This window comes from Pimephales promelas, chromosome 20 (genome assembly GCF_988280905.1).
Source record: "Pimephales promelas chromosome 20, fPimPro1.hap1.1, whole genome shotgun sequence".
In the NCBI taxonomy this organism is placed as follows: Eukaryota; Metazoa; Chordata; class Actinopteri; order Cypriniformes; family Leuciscidae; genus Pimephales; species Pimephales promelas.
In genome coordinates, this window is record NC_142788.1 from 28,939,358 (window position 1) to 28,959,071 (window position 19,714).

The 19,714-nt window shown below is 35.3% G+C and overlaps 2 protein-coding genes across 2 annotated transcripts in view; both read right to left on the reverse strand.

Moving 5' to 3' along the window:
* The window catches only part of LOC120461635 (cytochrome P450 2J4), a 6,195-nt gene extending 3,341 nt beyond the window's left edge, over positions 1-2,854 (reverse strand). The window contains exons 1-5 of the mRNA XM_039649841.2: positions 2,633-2,854; positions 2,399-2,561; positions 1,533-1,682; positions 1,238-1,398; positions 1-77 (exon numbers count right to left, since the gene is read on the reverse strand). The exon at positions 1-77 is cut by the window's left edge and continues 100 nt beyond it. Coding sequence (XP_039505775.2) covers positions 1-77; positions 1,238-1,398; positions 1,533-1,682; positions 2,399-2,561; positions 2,633-2,854 — 773 coding nt within the window. The remainder of the gene's footprint in view (positions 78-1,237; positions 1,399-1,532; positions 1,683-2,398; positions 2,562-2,632) is intronic.
* A 4,626-nt stretch (positions 2,855-7,480) lies between these two features.
* On the reverse strand, positions 7,481-15,457 carry LOC120463512 (cytochrome P450 2J4). Its single transcript, XM_039652685.2, has 10 exons — positions 15,250-15,457; positions 14,416-14,610; positions 14,179-14,341; positions 13,955-14,104; positions 12,937-13,097; positions 12,605-12,781; positions 11,937-12,075; positions 11,666-11,853; positions 9,225-9,366; positions 7,481-9,154 (listed from the first exon to the last, which is right to left on the reverse strand). The coding sequence occupies exons 2-10, from the start codon at positions 14,599-14,601 to the stop codon at positions 8,967-8,969; spliced, it is 1,494 nt and encodes a 497-aa protein (XP_039508619.2). The 5' UTR covers positions 14,602-14,610; positions 15,250-15,457; the 3' UTR covers positions 7,481-8,966.
* Positions 15,458-19,714: the final 4,257 nt, after the last annotated feature.

The following is a 19,714-nucleotide window of genomic DNA, read 5'->3' on the forward strand; positions in this document are numbered from 1 at the left end:
AACTTGGAAAGGTTGGCAAATGTAGTCTGGTGCTTTCCTGGCAGCAATGACATCACGGCGGGAAACGTGTTATACAGCTGTCGAGGGACAAATACATTTGATCGTCAGTATTTCATCAATCTTCGCAGTAAATCTCACATTTCAGAACCATTGATCTCAGTAAACATAACAAAAACCATGATTTTTTTAAAAAAAAATATGTTCCTGGAAAGGTTTGGTTCATGTTGTCGACAGGTCAAGAAGACGCCATTTTTACTTTAAATGGACGAGGATTCGCACGGGACTTGAAACGGTAAAACGGATGCCATCGTTACTGTTCAGATCACAGTGTGGTATGGCAAGCTGTTTTAGCTTTTATTCATTTCAAGGATATGAATTCCTGATATCAACAATTACATTTTTTGATATCAACAATTTAATTGCTGATATCTGTAATTTTATTTTCACTAGTGAAATGTCACCATAAGCTGCCATTCAAAATGAATTGTTGATATCAAGAATTGATTTTTTACTAGTAGAAATACATAATTTTTGATATCAATATTGATATTTGAAATATTGATATCAAAAATGAACATTGTTACTAGTAGCAATTCAATTGTGGATATCAAGAATAGACTTTTCAACTAGTAACAATTGAATTCTTGATATCAAAAATAAAGGTTTTTTATGGCAATGCCGTTTTAACTTTTAATCATTTCTGATATGTGAGATTGGAATTTCAACTAGTAAGAAATCAATTCTTGATATCAACAATTGGTTTTGAATGGCAGCCTATGGTGACATTTCACTAGTGAAAATACAATTGTTGATATCAAGAATTACATTTTTGATATCAAAATGTAATTGTTGATATCAATAATTGAATTCATGATATCAAAAATGTAATTTGTGATATAAAGAATTTAATTGTTGATGTCAAGAATTCATATCCTGGAAATGAATGCTGAGGAAGATCAGAGCTGAAATTCAGATATTGTAATAGACATTTGGTTTCTGACATGCACTGCAAGTGGTCGACCAACTGCCCAATCAGAGCAGGGCAGGCTCTCGGAAAGAAGGAGTTTAGAAAGACAATCCTTTATCGAAGTAATTCAGACACTGTGAGAAAAGAGCTGATACTGCCATGTATATTATGATAAAATGTACGTTTTTCTGACCTTGGAATCATGGAAGTCTATTCTAGGAGGCTTAAAACAATGAAAAAGGTCCATTATAGTAAATTTTGGTCTCGTACCCGGCCCCAGGCGTTGATGGGAAGCTTGAAGGTGTCATCAGAATACTGCAACAGCTCATGAAAATGATGGTCGTCATACTCAAACTTGTGGCCAAAAACCAGGCTGCATATTATATTGCCCACCGCGTAGTTCAAGATGTGATGAGGATTGAATGGCAAACCTTGGAAAGCAAAAGAGAGGAGGAATGGTTACAGCTGTAAACTGTACTTTCAAATCTTCGCCTGTAGAGAGCAGTATACTGCACTTGTAGCCTGTTCAGATGTTTGAATTCAGGCAGAAAGCTGGTGCTCTGACCTTGCTTGGTTTGAAAAGTACTACAGACAAAGAGACACTCCTGCAGGATGGAGTTTTCTAGCGTTTTCTTGCCCACACCGAAATACTTCAGTGTTGCCAGAGCAAAACGCCTCTGATGCCGCCACATGTGCCCACCGGAGAAGATCAGACCTACATATAAAGAGACAGACAGAGCAAAATCTCTGATTGTGGAAGTGTATAGCATTGAGGCTACTGTATGTAATCCAATTGGTAATATCTATTATTTATGGTGACCTGCGAATTTGCCGCTGGTTCTAATATTCGAGCTCTTGAATTCCTTCAATTTGTTGGTTTGTAAATGTGGGCAGTCATGTGTTAACCAATGTGGTTTCCTTCCATGCATTCATTAGTGGACATTTTGCATCATATAGTCCAATTATATGCTCATGTTGGAGTTTTGAATTCTGGAACTAAGTGCTCATAGTACTAAATGAATGAACTTCCTTCTTTATCTAGAGAGACAGGAAAATTCAATTTAACACATTATATTAAATCCAGGATCACTGTAACGATCTATAGAATGTATGCCATGAACAGTTCTGCATGTTTTCAATGACAACGCTTGCTATTCAAGCAACTGCAAATGGTAATTTTACCAATTATACAACAGTTCTGGTGCACTGATTGAAAATGATAGCAAAAATGTTGATATTGCGGACAACAACACAAAAATTTCAGTTCAATTTCAGCAAAAAATAAACAAATTTGTCGTGTCTGAAAGTCCACTTAACGCCTTGAATGTTTCCTGACGTTCCACAAAAAGATGAATTATTGGTGAGCAGTTTATGATTGACAACAGACTTCATGTTTTTGAACGTGTATGGTGCTCTTTTAGCTGTTTTTACCTTTCCCGTTACAGATTTTGTCATTCACAGGGAAGTACGGCCGATCCGTGAAGATGTCCGCCTGTTCCACAAACGCCTCTTTGAAAGTCTTGTATCCAGTGAGCAGTATGCAAGGCTTGTTTCCCAGATAAAATGTGCTCACATCTCCATACCGCTCAGCAATCTGATCAACATGTCAACATGTAAATGTACACAACTCATTTCATAAACATATGCATATGAAAAAAGACATACCTTCGGAAAAACATCCATTGGATCACTAAAGCCTATACTCATTACGTTTCCAAACAAAGGCAGAGGGAAGGGTCCTGGCGGCATGTTCTTTGACTGAACATCTCGCAGGTGTTTCACCAACAGCAGCACACACAGAAATATCAGGAGTCCCTGAACATCCATCCACTGACCCATCAGCTGTGACAACACTGACGCCATGCTTCCTGAGACCAGAGAGACCATTACACATGTTTTTTTTTCTGTTTAAAATACTAAAAAACAATAACAATATTTATTTAGGATGACAGTTTAGCTATAAGTATGCATACTTATACACGACTTAAGCACATCAAGTTCCCAAACAGTTTTAATGAACCCATTTGCTGTAGACACACTCACAAAAGTTGTAGTGTTTTATACACGACAATATACTACTGCAAAGACGTGCAAAGTTGTAGATGAAGAGAACAAGGTTGTGCTTACCGAGAGATCTCAGCGTGTCCTAATTTCCCCCCAGACTTTCATCAACCTGAAGAAAACAGCAATGTCGGTGGAGCCTCAGCCTGTAAACGACGTCACCGACAGTAGCCTACTTCACACACATCTCACACATTAGTTTTGATTAGCCTACTACTTGAACAGGTGATGATGTCAGAGGCGTCATACAGACTTCCTTCTTGTTGAAAACAAACGAATGAACGAATGAATGAGTAAAGAGAACCGTAAAACATGACAATTGTAAATAAAATACATATATATATATATATATATATATATATATATATATATATATATATATATATATATATATATATATATATATATATATATATAATACTGATTATTATTAGTTTTTTAAAAACAACTGCAAACTAGTTCCGGACCATTAATCGTATCTTTATTGTCTTTTGTATTCTTCTGTTATCTCGTCAACGTAATGTTACATAATGTGTGAATTTCTCGTACATGTAAGCTAAGTTACTCTTCCATAGTCTGGAAATAGTCCGTACAAAGTTCGAACCGCAGGTTAAATCGCTTGGTGGGCATCTTATCATATATCGCAAGTAGATAAACTGATAATGTAGCTTTTTGAAGTATCGAAAATACACGGTGGCAGGATTGCAGTGTGAGAACAACAGCAGCTCTGTGTTTTTAAATTAAAGTTATCTACCACCCCCCCAAAAACTCTCATTAACTCCTTCTTAAAGGGGACGTGTCAAAAATGCATGCGTGTCGGTGATGTGTGAATTCGGTCAGATTAGTGCTCTGTGAGCTTGTGAATGCCCCTCCAATATAGGCTACGTGATAAGCGTATCACCAGTTTTTCAGATAACGTAACTATAAAGCAATTAGAGCGCGAATTTACTGCATCTACCAATTATATGTTACACAAGGTTTCCTTTGAGGTAATTAAAGCAGCAGTTATAATACGCGTCATCGACATCACTTTAATAAATGCATATCTCTTTCTCTCTTAAATTTTTTTTAAACTGTTAAGACTGTCCCATTGGAGTAAGCTGCTGATTGGTTTTGATGTGTGTGTAACTGTGTGCAGGGCTCTGATCTACTTCGTGTTATCTTCCATAATCTCTTTATCTCAATTGATTTACAATGTGTGCAATTAATGTTTTGGCCCATAAGTTCTTTGAACTCAAACCTGGAAAATAGATGGAAGACAGCACAAAGTACAAGGGTTGTTTAGGACCTTAATTGTTTTTTAATTCTTTACAAGCCCTTTATTTTTAGCATCATCATATTTACAAGAATAGGCCTACTAAAACACAAAACTGCATAGCAGAAATAACAATATTCATTCATTAAACATTTCATTCGTATCTCTTGGTGATTCCATGGGCCATCCATTGTCATATAAACTTAAGAGAGTTGTATTTTCTTGTCAATGATTTTTTCCTTGGTAGGTTGCCAGGTCTTACACCTCAATTTAGTATCTCCAATTCATCTATACTGCATGTTTTTAGATTCTGGGGGGGAACCAGAACATTGTTGTATAAACCTAAACTTGACATTAACTGTAAATGTCCCTCAAATATGTTTGGTTGATTGAAATGTTAAAAGGATAGTTCACTTTGAAATACATTTTTGGTATGTTTTAGCTTACCTGCTCTTTGAGGTGGTGACCATAGACCTTCATTATATGACTGACAGACAAGAACGGTTTGACTCAAAAATATCAAAATTGAAAATACAACATCTTGGATGCCCCTGACGTAAGCTAAAACATATCAAAAATAACTTTCAAAGTGAACTATCCCTTTAACAAGGAGGTTTTATCTACAAACACGTTTTATTTTGTGGAATCACGTTCACCAGAATCACATTCACCATATATAAACATAGGCTAACAAGGGAAAACTTAAATTTTACCTTGAGTGCTTTGAGCAGTGGATGCTGGCCGAAGATGTTGCCAATGAGAAAGCGGTCAGTGTGTGTCTCTTGGTTGTTGCTCCAGAAATTTATGGACTGTGGAGGAATTTCACCTCACCAACAAAACTGAACTCCACGTCTTATGACGCACTGAAAACAAGGCTTTTGGTGCATTGCTGACCACATAGTGATAGTGGAAAGATAATGGTTTCATGGCAATTATGGGTATTTGCAAGGGTGAGTGGGGTAAAAATTAGAAAATACTTATAATTTTACTATTGTAACAACTGTAAATAATAAAATCTACAGGATATTTTTTTAAAAGTATGTCCTAAGTTGGTGTAGGGTTAAAGAGAACTAAATATTAAACTAAATGTTTCAGCAAATAATAATAGAATGATTTCTGAAGGATCACGTGACACTGAAGACTGGAGTAATGATGCTGAATATTAAGCTTTGATAGAAAGAATAAATTACACTTTACAATATATGCAAATAGAAAATGGTCATTGTAGGTTGTAAGCACAATAGACTTCTTTAAAAAAAAAAATCTAAAATATTCCAAGCTTTTCCCCAGTAGTGTATATAAACAAATTATGTAATTTATAGTGTGAAATCCGGTAAATTGAATCTAAAATTATGTGATGTCCATGAAGATAGTGTAGTCTCAAAAAAGAAAAACACAATCTATTTGACGTATCATTTTGGTATGACATGACAATGCATTTTTGTAGAGGGCCATAATGATAGCAAGAGCAGAACACATTTCTGTGTAAATCAAATAAGTTCTTACTCTCTGCTTGTATTACATGCGTTTATGTGGTTTCTGGGGAACTCTGAAATGCACTGAAAGTCTCAAATTTACTTGTTACAATATTGCAAAATCTACACAAGCTGTTCGAAACTTTAGAGTCAACTATGATTTTGTTTTTAATGTTTTTAAAAGAAGTCTCTTATAAGCTCACCAAGGCTGCATTTATTTGATCAAAAATACAGTGAAACAGTAATATTGTATAATGTGAAAGAACTGTTTTCTATTATATATATAATTTTTAAACTGTAATTTATTCCTGCTAGATAAGCTGCATTTTCAGTACCATTACTCCAGTCTTCCGAGACACTTAATCCTTCAGAAATCACTAATATGATGATTTGATGGTCAAGAACAATTTCTCAATATTATTAATGTTAAAAATTGCATATTTTGCGTATAACACGATTTCTTTTCTTCAGAATATTTTGATGAATAGAAGCTTAAACGGCACTTATTTCAAATAGAAATATTTTGTAACATTAGAAATGACTTTAGGGTCACCATTGATTAATTTAATCCATCCTTACAGAATAAAAGTCTTTAAAAAGCCTAAACTTTTGAATGTTAGTGCAGATGGGGAAAAAAAACAAAAAAAAAAAAAAAAACATCACCTAATCTGAACCTTGACTGACAGATAGGCTCTAGCCGGGTAGAATTATGGCATAAAGTGCATGGAACCATAAATCCAATTGAGCATTATGTTCTGGTGGCCAGCTAAATGTCACAAATCATACTTTCTAGTTCAACAATGAGCTCCTTGTATCCCAATGACCTCGACAGTCATATGATCTAAAGTCTATAGACCACCTTTGGTTTGAGGAGGAACGGTATTTGTTGCATGAATGACATCATGATGAAAAATGTCAAAATCTCTCTGGGAATTTTCTAGCACTTTGCTGAGTCCGAGTCATGAAGGATTCACGAGTTTCGGAGAGTCATATCCTGTTAGAAACGTGCATCAGATGAAGTGGCCAGTGGTTTTGAAGAATGTACGTGATACACAAATGAGCTACAGTCTGCTAAAAACAATGACTGAATGAAGGGGCGGTTATTTTACTGAAAAATGAAAGTCTTGTCATTATCACCCTCGTAACTTTTGTAAGACTTTCGTTTATCTTTGGAACACAAATGAAGATCTTTTTGATAAAATTCTTAGCCGATTCTGTCTCTCCATTGACAGCTACGCAACTGCAACTTTGAAGCTTCAAAAAGTTCTTAAAGAGATTGTAAAACTAACCCATATGAGTTGAGCGAAGCTCAAACATGCTGTGTGACATGAGAATTAACCTGATTGGCTCTTTCAGGAGCTCAGACGTGCTGCTTAACACGAGAATGATCCTCATTGGTTCTTGCTGAAGCTCAAACGTGATGCGTAACAGGAGAATGCACCTCATTGGTTCTTGCAGGAGCTCAAATGAACCTCATTGGTTCTTGCTGAAGCTCAAAAGTGCTGCATAACACATTGTTTCATTAAGGTCAGTAAGACTAAAAAATTTAAATTGATACGTTTATCAAGCAAGGATGCAATAAATTGATCAAAAGTGACAGTAAAGACATTTATATTGTCACAAAAGATTGAAACCCTGTTCTTTTGAACTTTCTATTCAGCAAAAAACCCTGAAAAAAATTGTATCACGGCTTGGACATAAATAGATAATAATAATAACAAGTCTACATGAGTTGTCTTTATTGAACTAAAATGAGAATAATCATAAGTAAAAGTCCAGTATCTGCACAAAGTTTGTATGTGCTGAAAAAAACAAAGACAGTCAGTTTCAAAGACAAGACTCGATGACGAAGTAATTTGATTAAATGAAATAATTTTTTTTCCTGTATTAACTCGTTATTTCATCTGATTCCATAAATGAGAAGGTTTTAATGATATCTGTGCATCATTAATTGTAAGCGAATGTTTGACTATTCTTTTTAACTCTTTACTGAAAATAATGTCGGTCAGTTAGAATAAAATCAAATGTTTACAATTTATTACGTCAGGTAAATGTATCATGCCAATTTCATAATCAGTTCAAAGATAATCAATACAATCCCATCAAAAGCTCAGAGATGAAGAGTAAAATACAAAAAATGCTTAATGCTGAAGGCATTTTCTAAGGCATGATTATAAAAGCTACTTTAATGCCAGTTGAAGTAAGGTCTAAAATTGTACTGTGCTCACAAAATGTAGACGCTTGCTTGAATACATTATATACAAAAGAATTTGATCCAATTTTTAACTGTAGTAGATTTAAGAAATTAGAGAAATGTTACCACAGTAAAAGTAAGACAAATTCAAACTTCTTTGAACAAATGGTAATGATGACTTTTAGTTGTAGTTGACTTAATTTATGCAAACATAGCATCCTCACGAGATCCTCCTCTCTATCTGTTTCATTTAGTTTCATTAAGGGTGGACTTGGAAATGTTAATATGAGATATGCAGAAAATGTAATTGAATTGGTATTTGTCTGCAAAACATTCAGACTCCAACTTTTATAATACATACACACAAGTGACTCTAAATGACATCTGCCAAAGTTCCAACATAAATATTTTAAGGATCCAAACCCGGATGCAAATGAGTTATTAAAGTGCCAATTTAATACCATTCAAAAGTTTGGGGTCAGTAAAGTTATTATTTTATTTTAAAGAAATAATACTTGAATTCAGCAAATATACGAGTTTTTTTTTTAATAAATGTAGATTTCTATTTCAAATAAATAAACTATTAATCAAAGAATCCTGAAAACAAAAGAAAAATATGAAGCAGAACAACTGTTTTCATCATTGATAATAATAATAAATGTATCTTAAGCAGCAAATCATCATATTAGAATAATTTCTGAAAGATCATGTGACACTGACTGGAGCAATGATACTGAAAATACAAATTTGCATTAATAAATGACATTTTAAAATACATTTAAATACAAAACAGTTATTTTAAAGTGTAATTATAGTTCACAATATTACTCCTTTGACTGTATTTGATCAAATAAATGCAGCCTTGTGAGATTTACTAACCCCAAACTTTTGATCGGTAGAGTCGGGCCGGTCCGAGTACTGAACCTTCGTATCAAGTTTGTTTGCCCAGAACCTTTAAAATGAACGCAGGTGCTTGAACATGATTCAGGAACAGAACCGTTGATTTTTGAATGATTAAAATCTACACTTTCGAGGCACTGCACATATCTGGAAGGGTTCGGGACCAGACGAGACGCTTATAGATCCTTTCAGACTTAGCGTTTGTCCCTCCAGAGGCACGAAGGTAAAACGCTGCATCAGAGACGTGAAGAAGAGGAAGAGCTCCATACGAGCGAGCTGCTCACCCGGACACATCCTCTTACCTGGAAATCATCATCAAGATCAGTAAATATGCTCATAACATGATGATAGAGCTGTATGGACATAACTTACCGATTGAAAAGGGGATAAAAGTGTCTTTTTTCAAAAACATGCCATTTTCATCCAGAAAGTGTGCAGGATTGAATTCATTTGGAGTGCTGTACTCGTTCTTATCCTGTAGGATTGACTTTAGCAACGGCAGCACCATCACACCCTGTAACGACCACAGATATAGAGTTGAGTGAGTTACAGATTCATTAGACGCCATAGTATGCCCTTTTACAAAGTCTTGATTTTGAACTCTAGTAGAATAGGTATTCATGCTTGAATGTTCACATTTTTCTCATATTCTCCATTGTTGCGGGCGGCTCCTCTCTTCCCAGTCTGTCAGTAACGCTCTGCTTAGTTCCTGTCTATACGAAGCCCCTCCTTCTGAAAAATGCACAGTGCTCTGATTGGTCGGCTGGAGCAGTGTGTTGTGGTTGGTCAAGCTCTTTGAATTTATTAATATTATCAATTGTAAATTCTTTGATTAAATCTGCAAGGTTAGTCAAATTATTCACTGTCAAAATGAATGGGTGTTAATGAAATCCTAACAGCAGTTGAAGGCTAGCTAGCCAATAGCGGCTAGTGGATTACCCCCTATTTATCTATACATCGGCCAATGGCGATATTTTAAAAATGGCAAACATCAGCCGATATATCGGCCTTGGGGATATAAATGTCCAGCCATGCTAATTCAGCCATTCCCCGTTCCTTTATTTTGCTTATGCCTTTGGCAGGAAATATTTATGAGGAATATTTTGATGTGCTCATTCCGGGGAGAAAACTCAAGACTAAATTGCAGGCATTTCAGGGAGTTCAGAAACAGTTTTACTGATATTGAGAATAACTCCTTTTGGAGGGACTTTTGTGCTTATGAACTCTGCAGTCCAGAGGTCAGAAAGTAAATGTCCTGCCATGTGCAGGGGTTAAAGGGTTAGTTCACCCAAAAATGAAAATTCTGTCAGTATTTACTCACCCTCATGTTGTTCCAACCCCGTAAGACCTTCGTTCATCTTCGGAACACAAATTAAGATATTTAGGATATTAAGATCGCTCCTGCATACAGTCCATAGGCTTCTTGAGGGACTGGCTCTTGCTGTCCTCGAAAAGTAATTGAAGACATCGTTAAAATAGTCCAAGTGCAGGGGCTCAATCTTAAGTTTATCAAACGACGAGAACACTTTTGTGCGCAAAAAAACAACAAAAATAACGACTTTATTTCAACTATTCACTTCCTTCTCCATAAGCCTATAGTCCGTTAGCGTAGTGTGATTGCGTAGAGCTACGTCACACGTAGGCTCACTATTGGTCGACGCTGGTCATGTGTGTGTGATGCGTGTGACGTACAATAACAGAAGCTTACGCTATTAAACTAGTAACCAGAGAAATAAACGAATAGTTGAAATAAAGTCGTTATTTTTGTTGTTTTTTGCGCACAAAAGTGTTCTCGTCGTTTGATAAACTTAAGATTGAGCCCCTGTAGTCACTTGGACTATTTTAACGATGTCTTTTATGACTTTTCGGGGACGGCAAGAGCCAGTCCCTCAAGAAGCCTATGGACTAGTATGCAGGAGCGATTTTAATATCTTAAATATCTTAATTCGTTTTCCGAAGATGAACGAAGGTCTTACGGGGTTGGAACAACATGAGGGTGAGTAAATACTGACAGAATTTTCATTTTTGGGTGAACTAACCCTTTAAAGTTAAAAAAAAATTCCTGTAGTACCATTTATTTCAAGTATTACTGCATCTTTTTTAATGAATGAAAGCCAGTATCACTAATAATATCCTGATATCTTGATGAAAATTTGTTTCCCAAAAATTTTAAATGAAAAGTTTCAAAAAATATACAAATTTTAATTTAAGTAAACTTAAGACAATCCTCATTTAACCCATAATAAATATCATATTTACCTGTACCATAAAGAAATTCATTATAAATGAAATATAGATTAATCCGTATCAAAGCTACAAGCATTCTTTAGTCAAGTGCAGTTAGTCATTTTTTGTTCCCTCTGTTCTTTAGGTTAACTTTACTGAGAGACAGAATTAATGGCTCCTGTCACTTTAAGATCTGTCACTGCTGACAGGATCTCACGCATCTCATTCTCTCACTACGATTTACTTCCATTTAAGAATTTTTTTAAACTCATTTAAGACTGTTCTTGAGAGGATAATCGACAAAATAGACATCCTGGCATGCATGTGTTCATTCAAGCGCGAAAGAGATCTCGATATGTTTATTCCACCCATGAACTAATTACTTCTATCTCCTGGCTCTAAAACACATTGATTGGAACAAAATACTGAGGAGGATTTTTACTTTCTGAACCTGGACTTTACACCTCTAGTCCTTTTTCAAACAGTAATATTACACATGAATAATAGGAGCCCTTTCATTTTCTTAAGTTGCACATAACTGACCTGACAAAATACTGTATTGTACATAATATAAAAAATGCAATGACCTTCGGGATGAGTTGTCCTCCCACTGTTGTGTCCTTGTTGGCCACTCTGGGAGGTGTAAAGGTGATAATGTTCGCAAACCTCTGAATTTCATGGATCACAGCGTAGGTGTACGGCAGATTGGTTCGGTCATCCATTTGTGGTTGGCGTGTCTGTCCAATCACCTGATCGATCTCAGACTGGACTTTCTCTGAAAGAAAATGGTCAAGGAAGAACATGCTGAAGGTACCTTTGCAACAGGAAGTCACGTTTGTTGATTGACTGACATCCCACCTTGCACGTCTGGATACTTGACCATGTAGAGTAAAGCCCATCTGAGGGTAGTAGCGGTGGTCTCTGTTCCGGCTCCAAACAGATCCGCTACACAGTACATCAGGTTCTCCTCTGTGAACTCGGCCTCACTGTCCTTACACTGGGAATGATGGAACGCAAAAAAAACTTCCCATATGGCATATAATATAACTATAATGCATATTTATAAAACATATTTTTAAAATTAATATATGAAGAGTTCAGATGCAAAAGCCTCTAAGTGCCATTTGAAATTTTCTTCTAGAATGATCATTTTTATCAAGCTTGTATATTTAAGTTCAGTGATTTCACTTAAATGGCAATGATGATTACCTATTAATTGTTATTTAAGTGAAATTACTGAACTAAAATATACAAGTTTGACAAAAATCATCATTAAAGAAGAAAACTTCAAATGGCATTTAGAAGCTTTTGCATCTGAACTCTTCATATTTCACTAAGGAAAATTTGGAACTGGCAACGAGTGGTTAAGGTTTGACTAGTTAGCATGATCCAATAAGCTGTAAGATACTGTAACTACACAATTTATTTAGGGCAGACATTAATATTTATAAAGGAGGTGAAAACTCATGTTCCAACTCCCAATAAAACCCTCTTAAATACACCAGGGCATCTTAGGATGACACTACCTTCTCAATTTCATCCAGATAACAGTCAATGTAGTCTCTGGGGTTGGATGGGTCTCTCTCCTCCTTGTGTTTTCTGAATTCCTCCTGCAGGAAGAGCTGAAGCTTAGACATGCTGGCGAATGCCGTCTGGTGTTTTCCTGGCACCAACGACATGAGGGTGGGAAACTGATTATATAACTGTAAAGAGACAAATAAATGACAAAAAAAATGTTCAAACAATGCAACAATTTAACAAGCAATACTATTCCTTGAATGAAACTCATGATGTTAACACTTGTCAATAAAGCAAAGTTCGACATGTATGAAATTGTGATAGCAGGGTGAACTCGTACCCGACCCCAGTTTGAGATGGGAAGCTGTAACGTGTCATCCACATACTTCTGCATCAGATGAAACTGATGATCATCATACTCAAACCTGTGACCAAACACCAACCCGCTGATTATATTAGCCACGGCATTGGTGACAAGATGCTGAGGGTCAAAGGGCAAACCTAGAAACACAACAACCAAATTGAAGAGCAATGTTATTAGATTTAAAACAAACAAATCTCCTAAAAATTATATATTCCTTTCTCAAATATATACACAGTAGTGGCATCCAAACTTCTGAGAACACTAATGTTTCCAATTTCCATCCACATGCTGAATGCCTCACAAATTTACTCTAGACCTGTACAATAGTTAATCTTAAATATTTTTTTTTCCTCAAATTATATCCAATTTATTATTATTAACATATTATTTATGTATTATTAAATATTTATGATTACTACATTTTTATTTAGACGTTTTTTTTTTTATCTCGGACGTTTGCATCTGCACTGTACATGAAGAGTTCAGATGCAAAAGCCTCTAAATGCCATTTGAAATTTTCTTCTTTAATGATGATTTTTATCAAACTTGTATATTTAAGTTCAGTAATTTCACTTAAATAACAATTAATAGGTAATTATCATTGCCATTTAAGTGAAATCACTGAACTTAAATATACAAGCTTGATAAAAATTATCATTCTAGAAGAAAATTTCAAATGGCACTTAGAGGCTTTTGCGTCTGAACTCTTCATATATTTAAATAAAAAGAGAAAATTAAGGAAAGATGGAGTTTCCTAGATGTTTGACTTTCAAAAAAGACACTTGCACTTGTAGATAAGTGCCCCCAAGAGGATAGTATGTACACACAGCCCTTCAAGATTATGACATTGAACAAAAATGTAATTCCCTGGTTATAATACATTTTCAGATTTTAAAAAAGTGCATTCATTCTGTTTACACATATTCTTGAGTTTTAAATGAATGACAGTGAAGAGAATAAAATAGTGTGTGGCAGTAAAATGATGCTCACTGACCTTTTTCAGTCTGTACAGAGTCACAGAGACAGCGACACTCCTGCATGATGAAGTTTTCTAAAGTTTTCTTCCCCACACCAAAGTACTTCAGTGTTGCCACAGCAAAACGCCTCTGTTGACGCCACACGTGCCCATTTGACATAAATAGACCTAAAAAAAGAATGATTTTTGGTTATGTTTTAGATTTTGCCATTTGAATCAGATAACTGTTTCTCCATCAGTACCTTTCCCTTTAGTGAGCTTGTCATTCACAGGGAAGCGCGGCCGATCCGTGAAGATGTCCGCCTGTTCCACAAATGCCTCTTTGAAAGTCTTGTATCCACTGAGCAGTATGCTGGGCTGGTTTCCCAGATAAAGTGTGCTCACATCTCCAAACCGCTCAGCAATCTGATCAACATGATTCATGTTATACATTCACATAAAATACTTTCACATATTTGTATGCATAATATGAGACTTACCCTCGAAAAGGAGCCCAGTGGATCACTAAAGCCTATATTTGTAAGGTTTCCAATGATAGGCAGAGGGAAGGGTCCTGGTGGCATGTTCTTTGACTGAACATTTAGCAGGTATTTCACCAACAGCAGCACACACAGAAATATCAGGAGTCCCTGAACATCCATCAGCTGTGACAACACTGACGCCATGCTGCATTCCTAAGACCAGAGAGACCATTACACAGACATTTAACTTACAAAGACATGTTGCAGCTGATATGTATGAAGCGGAACAAGTTTCTATTGTTTCATTGTTGGCAGGTCAATTGTTTCACAGAAAAAGTCACTTCAAGACTCCTTCAGTTCGATGGCTGCTGGGTCAGAAACACAAACATCTCTAGACATTACACCAAAACAAATTAAAAGAGTTTACATAAAAAATAATAAAAATGACTTTCAGAAATACAAAACATTTAAGTAATTTTTAATTAACCAAACTTTACCTGATCTTAACGCATTTAATTCATTTTAGTATCAAATACCACATTACAATATTATGGTCTACCTTGATGTAGGCTAATTTTATAATTTGAGAGTCAGAGTTAACGTTACACACACACACACTATTTCAAGTGGGTGATTTTGCCTCCAACGCAAACTAAACTTTAGCAAAAAAAAGACAAACATTTAAGTTAAACCGCCAACAGTCCTAAAAACACGGTAAAAACACAACGAAGTAAAAGTTGTAGCCTATTTAACCTGCCTGAGTACAGCTCAAACAACTTCAAGTGCAGCAAATAGCTAATGTCAAATAATCGCTACACTGCAGAGATTGTTGGTCAGGATATCTGTACTTACGAAATGTTTGTTTATCAAACTTTGGATGGTCGTGGAAATAAACGCACAGCCAAAACTAGGAGTCGGTCGGTCGGGTCTGCAAGAAAGAAACTGCGGAATGTTGTTGTGCTTACGTCACGCTGCGTCCCCCTACGCCCACATATTTTTCTACGATACATAACAGCATTATGAAAGCAGCCCGTTAAATATATCGTATTTCAACGGCTCTGGCTACTCCTATATGTAGGGTGGGGCTGGGGCCTATACCATGAAGCCGATTTAGGTGGCTAGCCAGGTATGTTTCAGGTTAGTTTGCGCCAATCCTGGGTTTTAGGCACCAGTGGTTTGGTTTTTAGCCGTGTTCGTCTCTATATAACTTGCGCTCCACGGATAACCTGGTCCCTGACAGGTTATTATCAAAGCCATATAGAGATATAAAGTTGCGACAACTCCATTCATTCCTGGAGGTTATTATTATGCGACTCACATAATGTGTGGTAAGAGGTTGCAAAACGAACTTGGACCAATCAGCTGTGAGCAGAGTGACAAATAAAGTCACTCCACCTGTTTCTACCTTCTACTCCACATTAAAGGTCACTACATAGCAAATGATTTTTTAAAGACAAAATCGTCTGGTTTTCTTATGGATCCTCAATGAAATATTTGCTGTATTCACTAGTGGTCCTCACACAGATACAAAACCTGTAGTGAGTCCTACATAGCATTTTATGAAGACAAACACAATTTATCCCTTTTCAAAAATTCCAAGGGCCATTTAGAAGAAAGAGACACACACACACACACACACACACACACACACACACACACACAAAATTATTTACACCATTCATGAATTATGTTGACTCTCTTCTGTGAATAACTCCCTTATTGTCACTCTGTTTCCTTGAATTAAAATTAATGTACAAATTTGATAACTAGAATCTACAGAATCTACATTCAAACCATATGAAAAAAGTTTTTAATGTGGGTTTCATCATGTTTGACGTTGGAAATAATCAAATAGGCCTAATATGAGTGTGTATGCAGCTCAACTCTTTACTTGGAGAGATTTAAATACACATGCCTATTATAAATGTGTATTGTGTGTGTTCACACCAAAGACTGTAAAAAACAAAACAAAAAAAAAGTTCACAACAATAACTTTAGCAGATTATCTAACATACCCCAGCCTCCCCCTACTGGACGGATCAGGAACAACAGGGGCGTAAAACTGCCTGGGGAGAAGGCCGACATCTACACCGGCTCCAGATCTGCTGTCTCCCCCCTACTCACAAACTCACAATACAATCTGAAAACAAAGTTGTGTGTGTATAGCCTATATATTTAACATTTATAATAGTAATAATATTATAATAATATTATTAGCATCATTTCGTTTCTTTTAGTGCTATAGCATGCACAATAAAAGTTTGTGTTTACATTATGTGTGTATAATTATTTTGTATATATATATAAATATACACATATGCATGTATATTTAAGAAATATTTGCATGTAGGCTGTATACTGAATATATATATATTTTTACATAATTTATATTTTATATAATAACATATCTTTCTTAAAATATATATACATGCATGTGTGTGTATTTACAAAATAACTGTCTTTTTTTAGCCTGAGGTCACAATTTGTGCATTCTATATCACCCGTACAACTTCCCACTCCCATCAGCATAATTTGCCCTTTTCCAAATTGTGTTGCTAATGTTTAAAATTACAACCACAATGTCTTATTGATTTTATATTAACTTCTTCAACATATGTAAGCCACATTTTTTGCCCCATTTGTAAAAGAAACGCTGCAATGATCATCATACAAAACAGACCAGTTCACATTTTCAGAGATTTTCACATCAGAAAATATACCAACTGAAAATGTAATTCAGGTCTGTATTTGAGAAAGCCATTAGCTCAAAGAAATTAAATTAAACCCTCGACCTCGTCCTGATCATGCCAGTTATGAATTTTTATGGTGTTTGTGTTTGTTCATCACCTGCAGAGCTAATGGCCTTGATTACTGCCACGTTTACTTGATTTTCAAGGGTTCAGAATATTACTTGTCAACCAAACTAAATGAATGATCATGATTCCTGGACCATCATGCCATCTAATTAATGTTCAAGAACCATATTTATCAACCTGTGAAGATATGCATGAATTGTGTGACTTTTTAGATGTACAACTTGGCATTGAGATACAAAACCAGATCAAGCTTTCATATTTGCTCACAACATTTCATATGTAATGTATTGAACTGGATCCTTTTCTCATCTCTGATATAATATAATAAAGCTGGACAACTGTTTTTGCTCACAAAATTGATTATAAGAAAAAAAATATTTCAGTAAGACTTTTATTTTTTAGAAATTAATACTTTTATTAAGCAAGGGTGCAAAAAATTAATCAAAAGTGACAGTAAATACATTTATAATGTTACAAAAGATTTATATTTCAAATAAATGCTAGTCCAGTATTTGCAGTATTTGTCCAGTTTCTTTTTACCATTTAAATACGTCACAAATATCTCTAGATTTGAGAAATTAGAGAAATGTTTACCACAGCACAACTGTTTTCATCATTGATAATAATAGTAAATGTATCTTGAGCATCAAATCATCATACTACAATGATTTGTGAAGGATCATGTGACACTGAAGACTGGAGTAATGATGCTGAAAACTTACTTAGGAATAAATTACATTTGACAATATTTAAATACAAATCAGTTATTTTGAATTTTAATAATTGTTCACAATATTTCTGTCTTTACAGTATTTGATCAAAACATTTTAAAAAATCATACTAACACCTTTTCCTTTGTTTGACCTTCAAAAAAGACACTTGCACTTGCAGATAGTGGCCTCTAGAGGATAGTATGTTCACACAGCCCTTCAAGACATGATTAACCCTTATGCTGCATTAGGGACATTTTTGGTCTTTTGCAGTTTAATTTCTTTGACCATTTTGACTGTTTTAATGCAAATGGTATGAAATTTGGCAAAATTGTGACTTTTTGGATACATGTAAAAAATGTGATCCCATTTTGCGAAATATGTATAACACACACTGTGTAGATCAAATAGTAACACTCAGCACCATAAAGACCAAAAATGGCCCATTGAAACCCATTAAAACGTTGTTTAAATCTGAGGCTGTCAGTAATACATGAAACATGATTTTTGCACAAACATCCTTTCATTTTGAAGCAAAAGCATTATATTTGCATTATATAGTGTATTCCACCAGATGACGTCACTACATATTTATTCCCTATGGGTGGAAATGCACCTTATTTTAGGCAATAGGCAATGTTTAATAGGTGGCCATTTTTGGTCTCTAACGCGCTAAGTGGGATTTTTTGCAAAGTGGGACTGTGATAATCCAAATCTAAAGTTTTCTCTTTGCATTTAGTTTATTGAAAATAATTGAATTTTTGTGTTTTTTCCTCTTATACAAATCGATGGTTTCGCAAACAAAACTGGTAATTAAAGGGTTAAAATCCTGAAATTGAATACATTTTTGGTAGTTATGATGAGGACTGATGCTGGTTAAAAGATTTAACTTGGTAAAAGTGGAAAATAATAATAATATATAATATTTTAGGCAATGTTTAATATGTGGCCATTTTTGGTCCTTAATGCACTCAACGGTGTTAAAAATCTAATGCAGCACAAGGGTTAAGACACTGAACTATTATTTTATTCCCTGGTTATAATACAATTTATATTATAATTCATTCTGTTTTCAGATTTTTTGGAGTTTATAATAAAATAATGACAGTAAATCTTCTGTGAAGAGAATAAAATGGTGTGTGGCAATAAAATGATGCTCACCGACCTTGTTCAGTGTGTACAGAGTCACAGAGACAGCGTTTTCTAGAGTTATTTCAGTGTTGCCACAGCAAAACGCCTCTGTTGATGCCACACGTGTCCACTTGACATAAATAGACCTACAAAGAAAGAATTATTTAAGGCAATGTTTAATATTTTGCCAGTATTTGAGTCAGATGCAATATAACTTTATCCATCAGTACCTTTCCCTTTACTGAGCTTGTCAACTATAAGTAAGCGCGGCCGGTCTGTGAAGATGTCCGCCTGTTCCACAAATGCCTCTTTGAAAGTCTTGTATCCACTAAGCATTACGTAGGGCTGGTTTCCCAGATAAAGTGTGCTCACATCTCCAAACCGCTCAGCAATCTGATCAACATGATTCATGTTATACATTCACATAAAATACTTTTGCATACTATATTGTATACGTCATATGAGACTGACTTACCCTCGAAAAGGAGCCCAGTGGATCCCTAAAGCCTATACTCATTACGTTTCCAAACAAAGGCAGAGGATATCAGGAGTCCCTGAACATCCATCACCTGACCCATCAGTGGAAATGCTGCAATTTTCCAAACGAAGTATGGGGCATGTTTTATCTCACTCCTGAATAATTAGTGAATGTTTGACTAA

Bases quoted from the DNA above. Each gene is read 5' to 3' on its own strand.
- LOC120463512 (XM_039652685.2), bottom strand. From the start codon at position 14,601: ATGGCGTCAGTGTTGTCACAGCTGATGGATGTTCAGGGACTCCTGATA. The intron at 12,076-12,604 runs GTAGTGTCATCC...CATCATTCCCAG, and splicing joins ATCTGGATGAAATTGAGAAG to TGTAAGGACAGTGAGGCCGA. The intron at 9,155-9,224 runs GTAAGTTATGTC...GATGATTTCCAG, and splicing joins TTTTATCCCCTTTTCAATCG to GTAAGAGGATGTGTCCGGGT.